Source organism: Ursus arctos, unplaced genomic scaffold, assembly GCF_023065955.2.
Source record: "Ursus arctos isolate Adak ecotype North America unplaced genomic scaffold, UrsArc2.0 scaffold_14, whole genome shotgun sequence".
Taxonomy (NCBI): domain Eukaryota; kingdom Metazoa; phylum Chordata; class Mammalia; order Carnivora; family Ursidae; genus Ursus; species Ursus arctos.
The window spans coordinates 13,101,238-13,121,445 of NW_026622808.1; the positions used below are offsets into that span (position 1 = coordinate 13,101,238).

A 20,208-nucleotide genomic window follows, 5' to 3' on the forward strand; every position below is an offset into this window, starting at 1 on the left:
CTGGGTGGGGGGCTAGGCACTCGGACTTCCTTCTCCACCTACCTTTTGCCCCAAGCCCGAGATTCCGCTGGGACAGGATCTCCTTTGTCCCGGTGTCAGAAAGCGGCACTGCTTGTGAAAATAAACAGCCCCAAACCAGGTTGGAGTCTGCTGACAGAGGCAGGGGACCATGGTGGCCAAGGGTACCTGGGTCGGGTGACCACTTCTGCCAAGGTTTGGGGTTTGTACACGGCAAGGGGAGCTTCTGAGCCAAGTGGGGGAAGAGTGCCACCTGCTCCCCCACCTGCGGGGGGGGACTCCTCTCTGCCTGTGTCTTGGGTCTGGAAGGGTGTGGCTGTCCAGTGGGTGTTTACATGAGGGTGTAGCCTGCCAGCCGGGACTCCGTTCACCAAAAGGTTTCTTCTAGTCGTCGTCCTATTTGCCATCCTTCCCAGAGGGCCAGCCAGGGGTCTGCACAGAGCAGTTAGCAGTAGAACCAGCATGGGTCTGTCTGTCTGTCTGTCATGGGGCCACTGTGGGGCTCAGTTCATCCCTGCTCTGAGCCTCCCCTTGAACCCTGGGGTTCTGCTCCCAGTCCATGCCAGCGCACGGGCGCAGGACAGCAGGGGCGGGGGGGGGGGATCTGACCACAGGCCGGTGTCGTGGACGGGCAGTGGGGTGGGCTGTGAGCCCACCAGGTATGTGGGCGCTGGGCTGGGCTGGGCAGAGAGGGTCTCCTCGTGGGGGTGGGGGGAGTGGACCCTGGGAGCTCAGTGTCACTGGAACCTTGTCGTCTAGACAGTGTGTGATAAAGCTGTCTGTAGGTTCCCATCCCAGTGCCAGTGCTGGCGACAGTGAGACCCGGGTGGGTGCTGGGCATGGGCGCATGAGCCCGGCTTGTATCTGGAGATGGCAGTGCCTACCCACAGAGCCCTCAGGGAACTGGCAGAGTCCCCCCGCAGGTATACGTGTTGTTGGCAGTCTGCTCTACGGGGCTATTCTGTGACACCAGCTCTCCTGGTTCCATGTAGGAAGGGCCACTGGGTGCCAGGGGTGTCTCCAGCTGCCTCACTTGGGTTGTGGCGAGGTCGTCAGCTCTTCAGGCTTGCAGGGTAAAAGTGCAGACCAGAGAGACTGTGTGACTGGTGTAATGTCATACAATGGTGAGCGCAGACCCAGTTCTCGGTGGTTCTGAGGAGGTGCTCGGAGCTGTTCATGGATAGAGAGGAAGTTTGGGGGGTTGGGAGGGACAAGGAGGCAGGACGAGGAGGTGGGGTTGGGCCCATGGGGTCCCAGGAACATTTTGGTTCTGGCCTGGTGTGTGGTGGGGCCACAGCCCAACCCCTGCCCTACCAGCACAGACGCTGCCCGGGGGGCTCCGAAAGCTGCAGATGGGGTTGGCCTGATCAGTTTGGGGCTGGCTTTCGGGACCAGAGCACAGACACGCCTGGGGGTGGCCTGGAGGTGAGGACTCCAGCTGCGGTTGCTGCTGAGTGTGCAGCTGGGGTCGGCGTCTCCCAGCGGCCTTGGGGACCTCCTGACTGTGGCTGTCTCCTCTCCAGGTGGCTGTAGGCTTCTGCCCCGCCCAGTTGTCACAGCGGAAATGTCTGGTGAGTCTCACCCAGAGGCCCTGCGGCAGGGATCCGGCTTCTCTGTTCCTCTGGGAAGTGTCCCCTAGTGGCCAGATCCAGCGGGGGACACACCACTCTTCTCCCATGGAGGGTGTTGGGGTCACTTCCTAACTCTGAGCCATGTGATAGGTGGATGCCAGCTTCCATGGGAGTCGTTGGCCTGGCCAGGCTTTCTGCCTTGGGGCCCATTTGGTCGTGGACATCACCGTAAGGGGTGAGGTTTGGGCATCTGGGTTCATGCCTACACGCATAGACGACACTCTCAGTCTCTCACGGGTCTGCCCGCCTTCTCCTGCTCGGAAGGAGGGGTAGAGTGTGCAGGTAAAGTGAGGTGGGCCTGGGGCCCCAAGGCCACGGCGAGGCGCCGGGAGTGCACACTTCCACCCACGATGGCCCCACGCCTCTCCACCCCTGCATCCTGGCATCCACCCCGGCCTTCAGGTGGAGGGCAGGGTGGGGCGCTGGGTGCCTGAGGTCAGCCAGGTGGTGGTGGCACTGGGATTTCAATTCTGAGTTCTAAGTCTGCGTAGAACATTGCCCTGGGGCTGTTTATCTACCAAGAAAACAGGGTTTCAAAGGGCGTGTGATTTGGCGGCGGGGGCCGGGGTGGGGCGGCTGGGGGATGGGGGGGTGATTTCCACCTCCTTGTCACAGCGTGTGCTAGCAGCCTGACCACTGGAAGCATCACCCCGTCCTTGCTGTGGGCAGCAGGAGGGGTGGGGGTCAGACGTCAGGGAAGGGGAGTGGTGCCAGTGGCCAAGGGAGCAGCAAGGCTAGGGGCCGGGGGCCAGGTGGGGTCCTCGCTGGGGCCTTGGGCAGGAACCTTGAAGGGTAGTGACCAGTGGCCGTGGCATGGGGGCTGTGAGTCCATGCGGGGAGGCCCTTCTCCCACATCTGATTGTGGAGGCTCAGAGCCAGCAAGTTCACAGTGGGATCTGCTCCCCTGTCCGCTCGGGCTTGGGACGCGCCGTGGCTTCGTGGATCAGGTGGTAAATGCCGGAGGCCCCTCTGTGGTGTGGCCAGTAAGGTGTGGTCTGCCTTCACCTGTCTGCCCATCTGGCCCCTGATCGCCCCGCTGCCTCTCTATCAGCTGCCACTCACTCCGAGGCCCTCCCCCGGAGCCCACTGCCTCTCTTCTTCGCTTTCTGGAGTATTTGTTTAAATACCGACTTTTGTAGTGAGGGCTAACCCGATGACTCTTTTTTAAGTGCCTCCACACCCAGCATGGGGCCCAGTGCAGGGCTCGAACTCAGGACTGAGAGATTGAGAGCTGAGTTGAGATTAGGAGTCAGATGCTTAACTGACTGAGCCACGCAAGCACCCCTGGCCCTCCTCTTAGAGCACAGCTAACCAACCCCCGAGCACGCACATCCCTGTTGCGCCCCCCGCCCCCGACACAGCATTTTCTGGCTCGCCATACTCGCTCCTTCGTTGTGATTATTGTCAGTCTCCCCCTGGCAAGGAGGGCAGCCCCCTTCTGTTTTCTGTTTATGGTCTGGGCCTCCGAGGTGCTCAGGACATGTGTCCTGCCACAGCGGTGATGTCGTTGAAAGGCCGAGGGTGGCACTGACCATACCGTGCTGCAGGCTAAATCCTGTCCCCAAAAGACACGTTCGATCCTCACCCTCGTACCTGTGAAACGGTTTTATTTGGAAGCAGGGTCGTTGCGTGTATAGTTAGTAAGGAGGAGCTCACACGGGAGTGGGGTAGCCGTAATCCAGTGACAGGTGTTCTCATAAAGACGCGCAGCGGAGATGGCTGTGTGCCACCAAGGCAGGCGATGGAGCCACGCGGCCACACGCCGAGGGATGCCTGGAGCCCCCGGGAGCTGGGAGAAGCAGGAAGGACCCTCCCCTGGAGCCCCTGGAGGGAGCGTGGCCCTACCACACCTCGACTTCTGACTTCTGGGCTCCCGGACTGGGAGAGAATGAAGTTCTGTGGTTGAAACCCCCTGACTGGTAGAGCTGCCCCAGGAAGCTCCTGCATTCACAGGGCCAGAACCTTCTCTGGAGTTGGGAGTTGACAGTGTGCGGCTGTGCCACCAAGTCTGCGTGCCTTCTGTGGCGGCTCTTAGGAGTCACCACAGCGGAGCGATTTAAACCGCTTTTATCTGGGGCACCAGGGTGGCTCAGTTGGCCAAGCGTCTGCCTTCGGCTCAGGTCATGATCTCAGGGTCCTGGGATTGAGTCCATGTTGGGCTCCCTGCTCAGCGGGGAGTCAGCTTCTCTCTGTTCTCCCCTGCCATCTCCTTCTCCCGCTCATGCTCTTTCTCTCTCAAATAAATAAAATCTTTTAAAAAAATAAACCACATTTAAAATAAATAAAATCTTAAAAAAAATAAACCACATTTATCATCTCATGTTATGAAGTCAGAAGTTCTAAAACCCCAGCATGGGTAGACCCGGCTCCTGCCTCTTCCCGGCCTGAGGGCCCCCCCCCCCCCCATCCTCACCGCTAGCAGCGCAGGGTCTGCCCGTCTCTGGGCCTCCCTCTCGTGAGGACGCTGGGTCCCCCAGGAACCCGGGGTCACCCCCACGGGGCCTTGACAGCATCACCTCTGCCGTGAGGGGACACGTCTGCAGGTTGAGGACAGGGATGAGCACGTGTTTGGGGCTGTCACTGAGGCCCCCTGCCTGGTTTCGTTCCCTGGTGTTTTCTGTCCCTGCAGAAAAGGAGAACAACTTCCCGCCGCTGCCCAAGTTTATTCCCCTGAAGCCCTGCTTCTACCAGAACTTCTCCGATGAGATCCCCATCGAGCACCAGCTTCTGGTGAAGAGGATCTACCGGCTGTGGCTGTGTGAGCCGCCGGGGCGGGGGCGGGGGGCAGGGCCTCCCTGCGCCACTCAGACCCCGGCCTGGACAACCCCCACCACAAGTTTGCCCCGTCCTCCGGCGAGAGCCCGAATTTTGGGCTGAATCTCACCTAACACAGTGATGTCCCCTGAGCCCTCCTCTGGCTCCATGATTCCCACGCTGACCAGTGCCTCGGCCCAGCTCTCCGGGCGGGTGGGAGGGGTCCCAGCCTGCTGCCCTCCGGTCCCCGCTCACACTCCTCGCCCCCCTCCTCAGTCTATTGTGCTACCCTGGGGGTCAACCTCATCGCCTGCCTGGCCTGGTGGATCGGTGGCGGCTCGGGAGCTAACTTCGGCCTGGCCTTGGTCTGGCTGCTGCTCTTCTCCCCTTGTGGCTACGTGTGCTGGTTCCGGCCTGTGTACAAGGCCTTCCGGTAAGTTGGGGCATGGGGCGGTCTGCACCTCTCGTGGGGCCTTGGGGAGCTTCTGGTGCTCAGCGCTGGGAGGAACCAGACACCTGACCATGTGCGCTCGGGGCCTGTGCCCTGGCCGCGCCTGTCCTCTGGCGCACATACCCAGAACCATTGTGTTAGGTTTATATCCAGGGACTGCAGACTACAACCAACTATAGCCTGTTGAGTCTTTTAGTAACTAAATCGAGAGACACTTCACGTATCTGCTCACCTATTCAAGTCAGCGTTCCCAGTGTCTTCAAAGGGGTGTGCGGCTATCACTTCTGTGAAGTTCCAGAACATTCCGTCACCCCCGAGGCAGCCCCATTCCCATCAGCTGTCACTCCCCAGCCCCCACGAGCCCCCTTCCCGTCTGAGCCTGTTCTGGACGTGTCACACACGTGGACTCACACACGGTGGGGCCTTCTGTGTCTGGTTCCCTCCCTGAGCGTTGGGGGCTCAGGGTCCGTCCCCGGGGCAGCGCGGGTGGGCGCCTCGCTCCTGCTCGCGGCCGAGGGACGCTCCTGCGTGTGGGGGACGCGCTGGGTGTAGCTATACTGGGTGTTGGCAGCTCTTGGCTTTTGTGGACATTCACCCCTAGCTGGCCCCTTGTTAACTCAGGAGCTGCTGTGTTTGCCCCTAGATGGTTCCCAAATCCCGGGCTCTCAGAGTCCCGCAGACAGCGTCCCTGAGGCCCTCGGAGAGAAGAACTACAAACCCACGTGTCTGCTGAGGCTAGATGGGGCTGTGCCTCCAGGTTCTGGGCACTCAGGCAGCCTCTCTCAGGAACACATGGAGCGTGCTGACAGCCTGGGAGTGGTCCTGCCTCCTGCCGCCCTCGCGGTCCTGCAGGCCCTGGCCTCCTTCAGTGACCTGGAGGTGGCCTGCACCGCAGCCCTTCTGCAGCTGTCCCATGTCCTCCGGGGAATGTGCAGAACACCTTAAATCTGCGACCCGTCTTCTCCCCGGGTTGACCTGCAGCAACAATGTGAGTGTAGTCACTCACACGGAAATCTCTCAGACCCCTTTGCAGCCAGGAGTCTGCCAGCACAGAGTTTTTCCAGAGGAGCCGTGTCGTGGCCCCACTGTGAGCATAAGTGTGATGACGCTTCCGGGTTGGTGCCTCTGTGGGGAGGGCGGCAGTGACGGCTGTTCTCTCTTCCTCTCTAGAGCCGACAGCTCCTTCAATTTCATGGCATTCTTCTTCATCTTCGGAGCCCAGTTTGTCTTGACCATCATCCAGGCTATCGGCCTCGCGGGATGGGGCGCATGGTGAGCCAGGGCCCCGGGAGCCCGGGCCACAGCGCGTGGGTGTGACGTGCCTTCACTGTGGGACGGGTCGAGCCCGAGCCTCCCAGGGCACGAGAGAAGGCGCATGTGCCTTTGAGCGCATGAGTACTCCGGGTGGCGCTGGCGGAGCTGGGATCTGCTACCCATGCCCATCCAGGGCCTGCCCATGAGGGTCCTGCCCGGGACGGGCTCCTGGGCCATCTGGGAGGCTGGGAAGTGTGGCCTAGGGATGTGTTTGGGAGCAGAGGCTCAGCGAACAGCAAGAGGTCCTCCCCAGGACAGCTGCTTGTGACCCTGTTGTCGAGAGAGAGCCAGTCTTCTGTCTGTTTTTAAGGTTTTAGATCGGTTCTGTGGCTGCCGTCGCAGATGACAACAGACTTAGTGACTTAAGTCAGACAGACTGACTTCACACTTCTGGGGTCGGGAGTCTGATGTGTGGGCATCACGAGTCCAAAACCCAGGGGCAGGCAGGGCTGGTCCCCCCGGGGCCCCAGGGAGACCTGGCTTCTGCCTCTTTCTGGCCCACGGCCCCTCCTCCATCCTCACCTCCAGCAGCGCGGGGTCTGCCCATCTCTGGGACTCCCACCCTCTGCCTCCCTCTCGTGAGGACCTCGTGAGGACGCCGGGCCCCCCGGGAGCCCAGGTCATCCCCACATTGGGGCCTTGACAAGGTCCCCTCTGCTGCATGAGGGGACACATCCCAGGTCCCATGATGAGAATGTGGGTGCCTGCGGGGCTGCTGGCTGGCTGCGGGTCGTGTCTTTGGCATTAAGTGTCCTGTGGGCGACATCTGAGCTGCTCATGCGTGTGCTCGGCCTTGTCGGTGCTCTAGAATCCTGTCTCTGCTCAGCTGTGCCCTGTGTGACCTCTCGGTTGGCATCCCTTGGGGTATTTGTGGCCTCCCGAGCCTGCCCCTCGGCTCCTGCCTAGTGTCTGTCCCCTTTACAAAGTCTGCAAGTCACCTTCTGCTTTCATCTGGGATTGTTTCCAGAAGAGCCTCCCAGAGTCTTCCCGGTGTTGCTTCCTCACCCACTGGTGAGCAGATGAGCTCTGCATGGACCCTCGGTATTGGGTTTCTTCCCGGCTGATGCCCTCCCAGATCTGGGTCTGGAGGGCCAGTGAGGGGCTGTCTTGGGGTCCCAGGTGCGGGATGTGCCGGGAGGACCCCAGGGCTCAGCAGACGGTCGTCCCCACGGCCGTGGTTTATACAGAGAGAGGATAGGAAGCAACATGAGTTCAGGACAGCGGTGTGGGGGTGGGGGCGGGGATGCCAGGCACGAGCTTCCAGAGTCCTCTCCCGGGGTGCCCCACAGGACGCACTTAGTTCCCCAAATGAGACGGGACTGCGTGTGTGAGGTGTGGTGTCCAGGCGGCTGGCAGAGACCCAGCGCCAGGTTCTCTGCGGGGGTCGGTCTTGCGGGCTCCTCTGTCTGGGTCAGGCCAGGACCCCAACTCCGGGAGGGGAGCAAGTGCTCAGCACGAACCCCATGTCTGCACGGACGGTTCAGGGACTGAGCCCCTCACCAGAGAGGGTGCCGGAGTCCGGTTCCAGACGACATCGAGGGCCAGTCTTGCGAGCCGGCCTCTGAGGAGGGAAGCCTCAGGTCTACTGTACCAGCTCTTTTCTGCCCAGTGCCACCCCAACCTGGTTTCCACACTGGGCGAGCATGGTGTGCACCTTCCTCGGGGGCCAGCTTGCAGAAAGGGAACGTCAGGAGTTTCCTTTCCCTGCTGGAGTGCAGGCCAAACAGGGCAGGGGACAGGTGACCAACCAGCTGGTGAGCTTGGGCAAAGAGCTGCTCTGAAGTATTTTCCTCTTCTGGAAAATCAGGAGGAGGAGGGCACAGCACCTGCGGTCGGGGCTGCAGGCCCATCTGTTCTCATAAGAGGCTTGTCAAGGCTCTCGTTCTGTCTCTAGGCACTGGGCCCGCACGGGTGGGGCGGGGCCAGCAGGGGGGACCCCTCCTGGCTCTGCCTTCTTCAGTGTTCCCGTGGGTCGACGAGATTCCACCGAGCCCCTTGGCCTCCCCAGGGCTCAGTTCAGGGAATGGGCACCCCAAGGTGCTGTTCTGCCAAACCACGTTCCCTTTGGAAGCCCAGCCCAGGGTCTTCTCGCCTTCCTGGGCTCTGGTGGCCAGCAGGCTCCTGGCCCACCGCCAGGGGGCGGGTAGACTGCGGCTGGGGCCCAGCGGGTCTCTGCTCTTGGCCTTCCTCATGGGACATACAGCAGCCACCAGTGTGGTTGCCCTGAGGCTTCCCCGAGCCGTCAGGCTCATCCTCAGAGGGGATGCTCTGGGGTGCCTGCGTGCCGTCCGCGGTGCCCAGCTGGCCCAGTGTCGTGCAGGTCACTCGCCACACGCTCCAGATGTGCGTCATCTCCACAGATGGTACCCTGGGAGCCTGGGAAGGAAAAGAATTTTCAAGACATATAAAAATATTCTAAGTTCGTATGTATATGTATGAGACCGGTCCTGCTTCACACCTGAGAAACCAACCTGAATTCCTTTATGCTCTCTTCTTGCTTTTTTAAAAAAATTTTTGAAAAGATTTTATTTGAGACAGATAGCGTATAAGCAGGGGGAGATGCAGAGGCAGAGGGAGAAGCAGACGCCCCACTGAGCAGGGAGCCTGATGTGGGACTCGATTCCAGGACCCTGAGATCATGACCTGAGCCAAAGACAGACGCTTCACCGGCTGAGCCACCCAGGAGCCCCTTAAATTCTTGCTTTTTAAGTGGGCTTTCTAGGGGTGCCTAGCTGGCTCAGTCAGTGGAGCGTGCAACTCTTAATCTCAGGCTCGTGAGTTCCAGCCCCACGTGGGGCGTGGAGCCTACTTAAAAGTTTAAAAAAAAACAAAACTCCTTAAAATTTATTTATTTCTAAGTGATCTGTTTTGTGAGTGGGTTTACGATTACACTCACAGCGCGCAGCCCAGGATGACCCCCGCTGGGGGCAGCAGCTGCGTTTTCTTGGCCCTCACCTGGCAGAGGTCAGGGAAGGTGAGACCATCTCCCCAGAGGATCAGAGGAAGCTGGAAGAAGATTTGCAAGTAGAGGCTGATCGTATGCTCTGGCCTCCCATTTCTTTCTTTTTTTTTTAAGATTTTATTTATTTATTTGACAGACAGTCAGTGAGAGAGGGAACACTAGCAGGGGGAGTGGGAGAGGGAGAAGCAGGCTCCCAGCGGCGATGCCTGATGCGGGGCTCGATCCCAGGACTCTGGGATCACGCCCTGAGCCGAAGGCAGACGCTTAACGACAGAGCCACCCAGGCGCCCCTGGCCTCCCGTTTCTTTGGGGTCTCTGGTCTGTGCCCCAGGCGTGTGTGTCCACCAGAGGATTCGGTCACTTGGAGCCTGCCCAGTTCGGTTCCAGTTCTCCTTTGGGCAGAAGGGACCGCCGAGCAGCTCCCACCCCTCCTCCTAACTCTCCAGCCCCTAACTGCTCGGACTGCTCACTGCAGGGCAGGACCTCGAGAGAGGGGCAGAGAGTGGGAGACTCTGGGGACTGGGCTGAGCCCGGGGTGCGGGTGCCGACCTCTCCCTGCAGCAGGGAGACGGTAGGAGGGAGCTCCTGGGCTGTGTCCCTGGAGACAGCAACTGAGCAGCCGGGCACCCCCTTCATGGGGTTTTCCTGGGGCGCCCGGGGGGCTCAGTTGGTGAAGCGACTGCCTTCAGCTCAGGTCATGATCCCAGGGTCCTGGGATCTAGCCCTGCATCGGGGTCCCCCTGCTCTGTGGGGAGCCTGCTTCTCCTGCCCCTCCCCCCTGCTTGTGCGCACGCTTTCTGTCTCTCTCTGTGTCGAATAAATAAAACATTTAAAAAAAAATAGGGTTTTCATGTTGGACCACTTTGGGGTTTTCAGAAAGGTGCAGAGATAGGACAGAGTGTGGCCGTCAACGCCTGTTGGCATCCAACACCACCGGGCAGTGCCGGTGTGGCCTGCTGTCCTGATGGCAGGCGGTCGTTGGAGCCCCCGCGTTTCCACAAGTGTCCTTCTGTTCAGGATTCCACGCGGTGTTGAACTACGTTTTGCTTCGGCAGTTTGTCCAGATGGGATGTGCTCGCTTCTTCGGGTCGACCTCTCTCTCAGGCCCCCCCAGCCGTCTTTCCAGTTGATTATCAGAGAAGTGGGCTCGTCATCCTGCTCTTTCCTGCGGTTCGGTTTTTGGAATAAGGGTTTTAGTGAGCTGCACGTCACGGACCAGAAATTCACTCTTTTACAGTGGACAGCTCAGTGGTTTTAGTGCATCCACAAGGTTGTTCCACCATTGTTTCTCTCTAGTTCTAGAATGTTCTGTCACCCCCAAAGAACTCACCCCCATCAGCCATCACCCCCTCCCCCGGCCCCATTGAGCCCTCTTCCCGTCCGTGGAGGAGCCTGTTCTGGACGTGTCACACACGTGGACTCACATGCTGTGGGGCCTTCCGTGTCTGGTTCCCTCCCTGAGTGTCGTAGGTTCAGGGTCCGTCCCCGGGGCAGCGCGGGTGGGTGTCTCGCCCCTGCTCGCGGCCGAGGGACGCTCCCACGTGTGGGGGACGCGCTGTGTGCTTCCACCCATGCTGCTGGGCATGGGGAGGTCTACATGTGCCGCCCTTGTTAGCGTGGCTCCACGTCTCGGGTGTGCGCCGGCTGCGGGACTGGTGACGCGGCAGCTGGGTTGGCCTTCCGGGGAATTGCCAGACTCCTCAGATCGTGTATCTCTGCTCCATCTTTTCACATGCCCTTTTGTCCTCTCCCTGGTTCCAACCCTGCGAGCTCCAGGCTGAGCAGCTCTGCGGGAGCCCCTGGCGACCCCTCATCCCCTCCTTGAGCCCTGTGTTCCGTCTCCAGGCCTCCTCATCCTCCCTGCTCCCCGCCACAGACACCTTGGCCTCTCCCTGACACAGATGGTTTGCAACAGGCTCCGTTGTCCATCCAGTGGTAGCTGCCGGAGGCCAGTTTGTCTCCCGCCCTCCCTCGAGCCTGAGTGCGGGCCTGCTGGGTCGTACGTGAGACTCTCCGTCCTGGTCGTGCGGGGAGGCCGGTCTTGTGCAGCAGCTCCCTGTACCGCGTTCCTGCCTGTGGGTGCCTTCACGTTCCCCAGAGACCACAGGCCTCAGTCGGGGACCCCGCCCGCCTGACTCCTCTTTCCAGGGCCCCAGACCTGTTGGGAGGATACTAGTCCCCAAAGTGACAGCCCCCCCCAGCAGAGCCAGCGCTTCATCCCTTCCGGGGAGCCTCCCACCACCCAGCACCTGCCTGGGCCCTCCAGCTGCCTGGCTCTGCTTCATATCGACTCCCCTGACCCGGCTGAGGCTCCCTCCCCGGTGGCTTTTCCAGCTCCCCCAGGCTGAGTGGGAACGGATGGCAGGTCTGTCCCCAGCGCCCAGGGGCTCCTCCGGCTGCCCCCGCATCATGCAGTTGGGTGAGGAGGACACACAGCTTCCCTCTTGTTCAGAGCATAGCATGGCCTCCGGAAGACGCTTTCAAGAAACCCACGTGTGCTGACTGCACCCCAGTACTTGCCTTGCCACCCCAGGCATGAGCCCCAGAGACTCGGGGCTCGGGCTCGTGCGTGCTGGGCGGCCGCAGGTGCGTCACGGCCCCGGTGTGGGGCGTGGCAGGGCTCCCGTGGGAGCGGCTGGACGCGGTCTTCTGCGTCTTGGGGTTGATGCTCCCGCAGGGCTGCAGGTGGCAGTGCGTGTGTGGCTGTGGGGGTATGGCTGGCCAGTCTGTGGGTCTGTAGCCACATGGCAGGCTCTTGGAACACAGGGACACCCGCCAAACAGCCGTGAAGCCTGAATGCAGCACGTGGGTTAGTTAGTAGCAGCAAACTAGTGCTAACTTGCTAGTTATTACACATCCTTCTAAGTTCCCGAAGCTCGCGCCGTGTGTTTTCATTATCTGCTCAGAAAAGTAGAATCTCAAAGTACGGTTATTTCCCACCTCTCACCCCAAGAGGCAAGTGTGGGTGTCCGTGTGCGCATGGGACAGAACGGGTCTTGTGGGGTCTTGCTGTACTGACTCCTCTTTAACTCTCTTCCCCTCTCACTTCCTCAGCACTTCCTCGCATGCCGTCGAGTGGCTGTGGCCCTCCAGACGTCTGTGTCCTTTCCAGCTGGTGAACACTTAGGGCACTCGCGGCGTTTCATGGTGACCAGTAATTCTGTGGCATAAATTCTTAGAAGGAGGAGAGCTGGGTGCAAGAAATGAGCACGTAGGACTTTTTGTAGATAACTGCCACTGCCGCCGAGGGACGTGCTCCCACCAGGGCAGGGCTCCTCTCCTCAGCCCCTGGCACGCACCGCACTCGCCCGCATGGCAGGGGGACACAGAGACCCCGTTCTAACGTGTGTTCCTTGTTGCTGGGTCTGAACATTGTTTCATGTATTCACCGCCCCTGCAAGTCCACCTACCAGTTTCCCATTTCCTTGCTGGTCGTTTATTTTTTCTTGTTGATTGTTGGCGCTCTTTACATATGGGGGATGCTGGGCCTTTGTTTGGTAGACGTGCTGGCACCCATGTGCTCTCTTGCCCCTTGCAGTGGTTGGCTGGCGGCAATCGGGTTCTTCCAGACCAGTGTCGGGGCTGCTGTGGTCATGCTGCTTCCAGCCATCATGTTCTCCATGTCAGCTGCCATGATGGCCATTGCGATCATAAAGGTGAGTCCTTCCGGCATCTTCCCGTGTGTCCCGTCACCTGAGCCCCTGCACTCTGGGGACTTGTCTCATCCCCGTTTCAGGAGCAAGAGACCAAATGTCTGGGAATGAGCTGACCTTTGCTTGGGCAGGCTTGGGAAAACAGCATGGTGTGGGCTGACGATGACCACATCTGCTTTTGGGGGCACCACTGCCAGAGCCCCCAGCACGTGCGTGGCCCAGGGTGTGCTCCACGCTGCCCGATGTGGCCACCGCTGGACGCTTGCTGCCACATACGGTTAAATTCACATTAAGTAAAAGTAAGCAAAACTGAAAAGTTGGGGCATCCACCGCACCCCTCATCTCAGGTCCTTGCTGGCTGCATTGGGGCTGCTGGGCCGTCCCCACCATCACGGAAAGTTCCCGTGGGCAGTATGGCTCTGGGTGCTTGGAGACTGTGGCAGGACTCGCACTGCAGCCACGTGGAAGCTGGTGGGCGACCGTGGGCTCTCCCGGGGATGAATGCCAGGCCTGCAGCCCTCAGGTGCTGGTCAGAGGCCAGAGCCGTGGATGTGCATGGAGTCCCCGCGGGCATTGCTCCAGCGCTGCGGCTCCAGCACGGGCTGGGTGGTGGGCCATGATTGGAGTCTCTTTAGCCTTTTTGCCACGAGAATCTAGCTGTTAAAGCACGTTTCCTGGCTTCCGTGGGCTTTCTCCCCCTGCACCTGGCTGTCTGGGCAGACAGAAGCATTGTTCCACACCCTCCGTATGTGCACCCCAAATGCTTTCAGCTGTGTGGATAGTCGGGGTGGGGAGGGCCCGGCAGAAACCACGAGCGTGTGCGGAGACAGTGAATGAGTCTAAACATGGTTCCGGAATCAGGTCCATACAGGGGTTGACTGTTTCCAACCAGGGACTTTTGCTCAGCAGCAAACATCTTAAATTAGAAAGCGAATACTAACTTAAATGCCTATAGAGCTAGAAAGAAAAGATTTATGGTCACAAATAGAGTGTGTTCAGGGCGCCTGGGTAGCGCAGTCGTTAAAGCGTCTGCCTTCAGCTCAGGGCGTGATCCCGGCGTTCCGGGATCGAGTCCCACATCGGGCTCCTCCGCTGGGAGCCTGCTTCTTCCTCTCTCACTCACCTGCTTGTGTTCCCTGTCTCACTGGCTGTCTCTCTGTCACATAAATAAATAAAATCTTTAAAAAAAAAAAAAAAAAAACAAAAACAGAGTGTGTTCTTCCTTTTTTTTTTTTTTTTTTTAAGATTTTATTTATTTATGTGACAGAGAGACAGCCAGCGAGAGAGGGAACACAGCAGGGGGAGTGGGAGAGGAAGAAGCAGGCTCATAGCAGAGGAGCCCGATGTGGGACTCGATCCCGGTACGCCGGGATCACGCCCTGAGCCGAAAGCAGACGCTTTAACGACTGCGCTACCCAGGCGCCCCTAGAGTGTGTTCTTCCTGAACAAAGAGATGACCCCTGTGTCCGTCCCCAGGAGCAGGCCCAGGGGCGGGATGTGCCGGGAGGACCCCAGGGCTCAGTAGACGGTCATCCCCACGGCCGTAGTTTATACAGAGAGAGGATAGGAAGCAACATGAGCTCAGGACAGTGATGTGGGGGTGGGGGCGGGGATGCCAGGCACGAGCTTCCAGAGTCCTCTCCCGGGGTGCCCCACAGGACGCACTTAGTTCCCCAAATGAGACGGGGCTGCGTGTGTGAGGTGTGGTGTCCAGGCGGCTGGCAGAGACCCAGCGTTCTCTGTGGGGGTCGGTCTCGCGGGCCCCTCTGTCCGGCTCGGGCCAGGACCCCCGACTCCGGGAGGGGTGCAGGTGCTCAGCACGAACCCCGTGTCTGCACAGATGGTTCAGGGACCGAGACCCTCGCCGGAGAGGGTGGCTGGAGTCCGGTTGCAGACGCCATCGAGGGCCAGCCTTGCGAGCCGGCCTCTAAGGAGGGAAGTCCCAGTCCCACCACGCAAGCTCTCTCTTGCGTACCCCCCCACTCCCACCAAGAGGGGACGGAGAGACAGATATTTAATAGTCATGTGGGAGAAGAAAGATCCCTGTGAGAAACGGGGAAAGCGTTCAGCTTCATTGGTCATCAGGAGCATCGAGTTAAAATGCCATTTTTCACTTGCTGAGTTTTCCAGAACTTGTAGAATTTCCAGCACTGGCCCATGTTCCCCAAGGTGCAGTGGGGGGTCAGTCCTTCCTGGGGGTCTCTGCCTAAGAAACCGTGGGCCACGTACAAGGCATGGGGTGCGAGTGTCAGGCGCGCGGCCCGAGAGTCCAGCCCCGGAGCTGGGGAGGAGAGCAGCGCTGGTGGCACACGTCAGCAGCTGGGAGAGCGGGGGGGGGGGGGGGGGGACGACCATGGTCATAGGTCAGGCGGGGCCTTCCAAGTCCGCCATGTCGGCTTCTGTGTGTTTTTTCACGTGTCCGCCAAGATGTTTCTGTGACTTCTGTAGTTCATCTAAGAGACGTTCTGCCCGAAGCACGAGCAGGTCTCGTCGCCACACACAGGTTCAGTTCGGTTTCTCTGTTTGCCTCCCCATCCTCTGCACTGCAGGTGCACAGGATCTATCGGGGAGCTGGTGGAAGCTTCCAGAAGGCACAGACCGAGTGGAACACGGGCACATGGCGGAACCCACCATCTCGGGAGGCTCAGTACAACAACTTCTCGGGGAATAGCCTGCCTGAGTACCCCACCGTGCCCAGCTACCCGGCACCTGGCAGCCAGTGGCCTTAGAGGGGCTGGCTGGCCCTGCTGCCTGCCCGCCTGCCCCCACCGCCCTCCTCCCCTCCCCCGGCCAGGGCAGCGGAGCCCGAGAGCACTTGGGGACCCGCACTTGTGTTCCTCTCACCTTCGGGAGCGGAGGTCCTTGTGAGCGCCACCCAGAAACCGTCCAGCCTCGGCTGCCCGGCAGGAGGCCGCCCCCCCCCCCGCCCCCGTGCTGCAGAGCACGCCCTCTCCTGCGGAGGTCTCGGCCGCAGGCCTCCCTGAGGAGAAGGGGCAGCAGGCCAGCGCTGCCTTCCAGAGCTGATGGCACAGAGAAGGACTCCACCAGGATGTCACCCTCGGCCCTTGTCCTCCACTCACTCCTGTTTCTGCGGGGGACCGAGGGGCTTGGCCGGGTCCTCTGTGTCCTTGTCCTCTACGTCCCTGTCCACCTGCAGCCAGAGGGCTCTGTGGACAACCCTGCAGGTTCAGCCAGAGGATGATTACCCTCCTGGGCACCATGATCTGAGCCCCTGTCTATCTGTCCGTCTGCCCCATGGGCTCTGTGGGCCCGTCGGCCTTCCTGCCCACAGTGGCTCTCTTCCTGGGAATGTTGCGCAGACCTCTGTCGATATCCGAGATTTGGGGCAGAACCCCTTTTGGGGAGGACAGGGCAGTGGGCCTCTCCCCTCTGTGCAGGTGGAGGGAAACCAGCAGCATCTGGCCGAGCGGTCACCACCTGGGCCGGCTGCTTGGAGCCCACGGCCACGCAGCCCTTGCTCGAGCTGCGGGAAGCAGGAGATGGAGTTTCTCCAGAGAATCGCCTTCTAGAAGGAAAGAAGATATGATTAATCTGTGCCTTAGGAATGTGAATGAGACGCCACTTTTCTCTCGTCTGACTCTTGAAGCTCCTTCCGAGACGACTGGAATTTCCCGTGGGGATCTCGGCAGCAGCCCTGTGAGCGGATGGGCCAGGGGATTCCTCGTAGCCTCCTAGCCCTTGCTGGCCAGGCTCCCCGAATGCTGCCCCTCGGCTCCTGGCTGGCCGTCTCGGGGTAGGACGGGGACCCTCCACGTCACACACTGCCACGCCGGGTGCCGGCCTCTTGAGAGGCCCCGGTCCAGCCAGACTTGTTCTTTGTTCTCCGCACCCATGCTTGCTTCGGCTGCTTGTGCTGAGCTCCGCATGGTATCCAAGGTGGCCATGGTCCCCGAGAATGCACCCGGGTCTGCGTCCCCTCAGGTCTCAAGCCGTGGGTCTCCCGGGTGTCCCTGAATGTCCCCAAGCCAGTCTCCGCGACGGAGAGGCACGCGCTGTACCACCCGTGGGGCCGAGTCCCCTGCCGCGTGGGCAGCGCCGCCACGGCCGACCGAGCAGCTGCGGCCCGCGGTAGGACCGTGCACGCGGGCACCTTCGTTACTTCGTAGTGGGTTTTGTTACAGGAGAGTATCCTGGAGATACATACGATAGTCCTTCCTGCGTCGTGGAGCCTCTGTGGGGCTGTTAGGGGCGCGTGTGTCTGCTGCCCTGCTGGGCTCGCGGCCCTAGCGACCCGATGCCCCCCCGTGCCCTGCCAGGCTGCCCCTGCCTGTGGACGGTGCCCCGCGTGGCCTCGCCCTCAGCGGTGTCCACGAGCCACCACAGTGCGTTTCCTTCATGCTTTTCCTTTCAATCAACTTGCTTTTTTATGCTCCTCTGTTTTAACTTGAAAAGGGAAGTGTGCGGAAAATGAGAAACCAGCATCGCTTGCTTGAAGGGAGAGCAATGGTAGCTGTGGCTGCTAGAGAAACAGGAGGGCCTCACAGAAGCCCAGCTGGAGGGGCCCCCACGGGGCGCTTTGCCAGCACAGGAAGGAGACTAGATCCACAGAGAGAAACCAGACTGAGCCCCAAGCAAATGGCACGGGTTCCATTGTGTCCCCCTCCCCACGGATTCACGTGTTGATGTCCTAGTGCCCAGCAGGTCAGAACGGTGTTTGGGAATGGGGTGGTCTCAGGGGTACTTAGTTCAGGTGAGGTCACACTGGAGTAGGGTGGGCCCTAAAGCAATGGACCCAGACAGGCCGGGAGAAGCCCCATGAAGATGGGGCAGAGATGGGGGTCACGCTTCTACAGGCCAAGGCACGCCGAGATTACCAGTGACCTCCCCCCCGTGAAGCTGGGGGGCCTGGGACAGGTTCTCCCTCAGCAGGAGCCTGCGCTGGGACACTTGTTGGGCTGTGCCGTCCCGAGCTGTGAGGGTGAGGGTTGAGGCCGCCCCAGGAAGGCACCCAGCAGATGCCAGAGCAACAAAACGAGGGGGGGTGTACTCCGGGGATGCACCTGTCGGCGTGCCGGACATGGATTGCATGGGTGGACGGAGCAGGAAGAGCGGGAACAGCACCTAGGCCTGGAGGGAGGGACGTGTGCACTCTCAGCGCCCAGGTGACCCAGATGGGGCTGGAGTCGAGAAAGGGACCCTTTGTGTGGGTGGCCTCATCAGAGAACCCCAGAGTCAGGGCTTGAACCACAGGGGTCTCTCCTCCCACCTTCTGGAGGGCAGAGCCTGGGATCCACAGCGGGATGATGGCGGTGTCACCCACGACCCCGGACGGGGGGGCTCAGCGCTCCCGCATCCTGGGGGCCAGACATGCAAGATGACGGTGTCCCCTCTGCAAGCTCCGGGGTAGGGCCCTCCCTGCCTCCCCTGGCTGAATACTAATACCATTAGAATTTAAGACAAAATTTAAAAACATTTGTTAATGTCATCTAAGAATATGTTTATTATGCTTCGACATTAAAAAAAATAACGTTTTTTTTAGAAAACGGAGTGACTCTTTTCGTTTTTGCAGAGTTGTGACCTCTTAGGGCCCAACGTAAAGATGGGGGCAAAGGGTGTATCAGGGAGGCAGGGGCGCAGGAGTCACTCGGGAGGCATCAATGAGCAGGTCACGGCGCGGCCAGTCGGGGGTCAGTCGCTTGGGGACCCTTCGGCAGCACTGAGACCGTGTCCCAGGCTGTCCGTGTGTGTGTGGGGGTGGAGGGCCTGGGCTCTGCCCTCAGGCGGAGCGAGGTGGGTGCTGGTCTGTGTGCGTACTCCCGTGTGTTTTGTGCCGAGTTGAATTCTGTACTCCTCCGTTCATACGTTGACGTCCTAGCCCTCAGGACCCCAGGAGGTGACCTTTCTTGGAAACAGGATCACCGCGGCACCTGGGTGGCTCAGTCGGTGAAGCATCTGCCTTCGGCTCAAGTCATGATCTTGGGGTCCTGGGATTGAGCCCCACATCTTTGGGCTCTCTGCTCAGAAGTCTGCTGCTCCCCCTGCTTGTGCCATCTCTGTGTCAAATAAATAAAAACTTAAAAAAAAAGGCAACAGGGTCACCGAAGGAGTAATTTTTCAAGGTAAGGTGAGGCCATAAGGCATAGAGTGGCCCAGATCCAATATGACAATAAAAAGGGGGACATGTGGGCCCAGACAGGCAGGGAGAAGCCCCGTGGAGCTGGGGAGCCTGGGACAGGTTCTCAGCAGGAACCAGCCCCGTGACCCCTTGTTCTCGGACAGGTGCCGGGGGCTGGAATCTGCTCATGTCTTTTCGGGGACCACAGTCCCACCCGTGACAGTGGCCCATCTGGTCCTCATCTGTGGGAGCTTCCGGGGACTGCCACGTCCAAGTGCCATGAACTGGGCGGCCTGAATCGATTCACCCTCCTCAATTCTGGAACCCAGAAGCCTGAAGTCAAGGTGTCGCAGGGCTGCGCCCCCTCTAGAGACTCTGGGGGAGGGCCCTTCCCACTTCTCCCAGCTCCTGGGGACGCCAGGCATCCCTCAGCCTGTGGCTGACCCCTTCAGTGTCCGCTCTGTCTTTGTTGTCTTCTTCCTTAAAAAAAAATTAGAGAGAGGAGCACTAGTGGGGGAGGGGCAGAGGGTGAGAATCTCCAGCCGACTCCGTGCTGAGTGCAGAGCCCAAGGCGGGGCTCCATCCCAGGACCCTGAGATCACAACCTGAGCCCCATCCGAGTCAGATGCTTCACCGACCGAGCCACCCCGACGTCCTGTGTGCGTTCTTCTAAGGACACCAGTCACTGAGTTACGGCCCACTCTAATCCCGGGTGACCTCGTCTGAATTTAACTCATCGCCTCTGCAAAGACCCTATTTCCAAATAAGGTCCCATTTTGAGGTTCCAGGTGGATGTGAATTTTGGGGGTGACACTACTCAACTCTCTACCTCGCCTAGGCCTTGGCCCCCGAGGAGTGGAGTGAAGGAGCTCCTCATCTGGGATCTTTGGTGACAGGTGGCACATTGCGCGTCTCCTGCTCAGGTTTGCTGGGACTTCATGGTTCCAGCACGGAGGCTCCCAGGAGGCCTGGACGCACCCGGGTGCTTGTTCACCTACGCTGGGTTTCAGCACTGCGGGGGACAGATGCCTGAGAGCCCACACAAGGGCAGAGACCACCGTCTGGGACCCCTCCTGCTCAGCAACCCCAGAGGCGGAGCTGGTGGGCTCGCTCTGGGCCGATCAGAGGCGGCTGGGTGGTCACATGGTACAGCCCTGGGGCTGGGGTCTGTTCTGAGGTGGGGAGACCCCAGGGTGGGGAGTTCTAGCCAGCTGGGAGCTTCTGCGCTCTGTCCCACAGACTGCTGGGTTTCTGCTCACAGGCTACTCCTCGCTGCCCTTCACGTGTCTTCTGGCCTCAGTTTCCCCTCCAGGGCTCACACCATCCCGAGAGGGAGAACTTCGACCCGG

At 60.1% G+C, this 20,208-nt stretch overlaps 1 protein-coding gene across 2 annotated transcripts; it reads left to right on the forward strand.

Annotated features, from left to right (window-relative positions):
* The first annotated feature begins 1,243 nt into the window (after positions 1 to 1,243).
* On the forward strand, positions 1,244 to 18,287 carry SCAMP4 (secretory carrier membrane protein 4). Of its 2 annotated transcripts, XM_057311429.1 has the most exons (6): positions 1,251 to 1,589; positions 4,279 to 4,407; positions 4,680 to 4,836; positions 6,025 to 6,126; positions 12,669 to 12,786; positions 15,333 to 18,287. In XM_057311429.1, the coding sequence occupies exons 1-6, from the start codon at positions 1,583 to 1,585 to the stop codon at positions 15,510 to 15,512; spliced, it is 693 nt and encodes a 230-aa protein (XP_057167412.1). In that variant the 5' UTR covers positions 1,251 to 1,582; the 3' UTR covers positions 15,513 to 18,287. The 2 variants fall into 2 exon arrangements, with proteins under 2 accessions (XP_057167413.1, XP_057167412.1); XM_057311430.1 differs by lacking the exon at positions 6,025 to 6,126 and having other exon boundaries at positions 1,244 to 1,589.
* Positions 18,288 to 20,208: the final 1,921 nt, after the last annotated feature.

What these genes read in the sequence shown, in the direction of transcription:
- SCAMP4 (XM_057311429.1), top strand. An exon ending in CCTGTGTACAAGGCCTTCCG is followed by an intron (nt 4,837 to 6,024) that starts GTAAGTTGGGGC and finishes CTTCCTCTCTAG; the next exon opens with AGCCGACAGCTCCTTCAATT. An exon ending in TGGCCATTGCGATCATAAAG is followed by an intron (nt 12,787 to 15,332) that starts GTGAGTCCTTCC and finishes TCTGCACTGCAG; the next exon opens with GTGCACAGGATCTATCGGGG.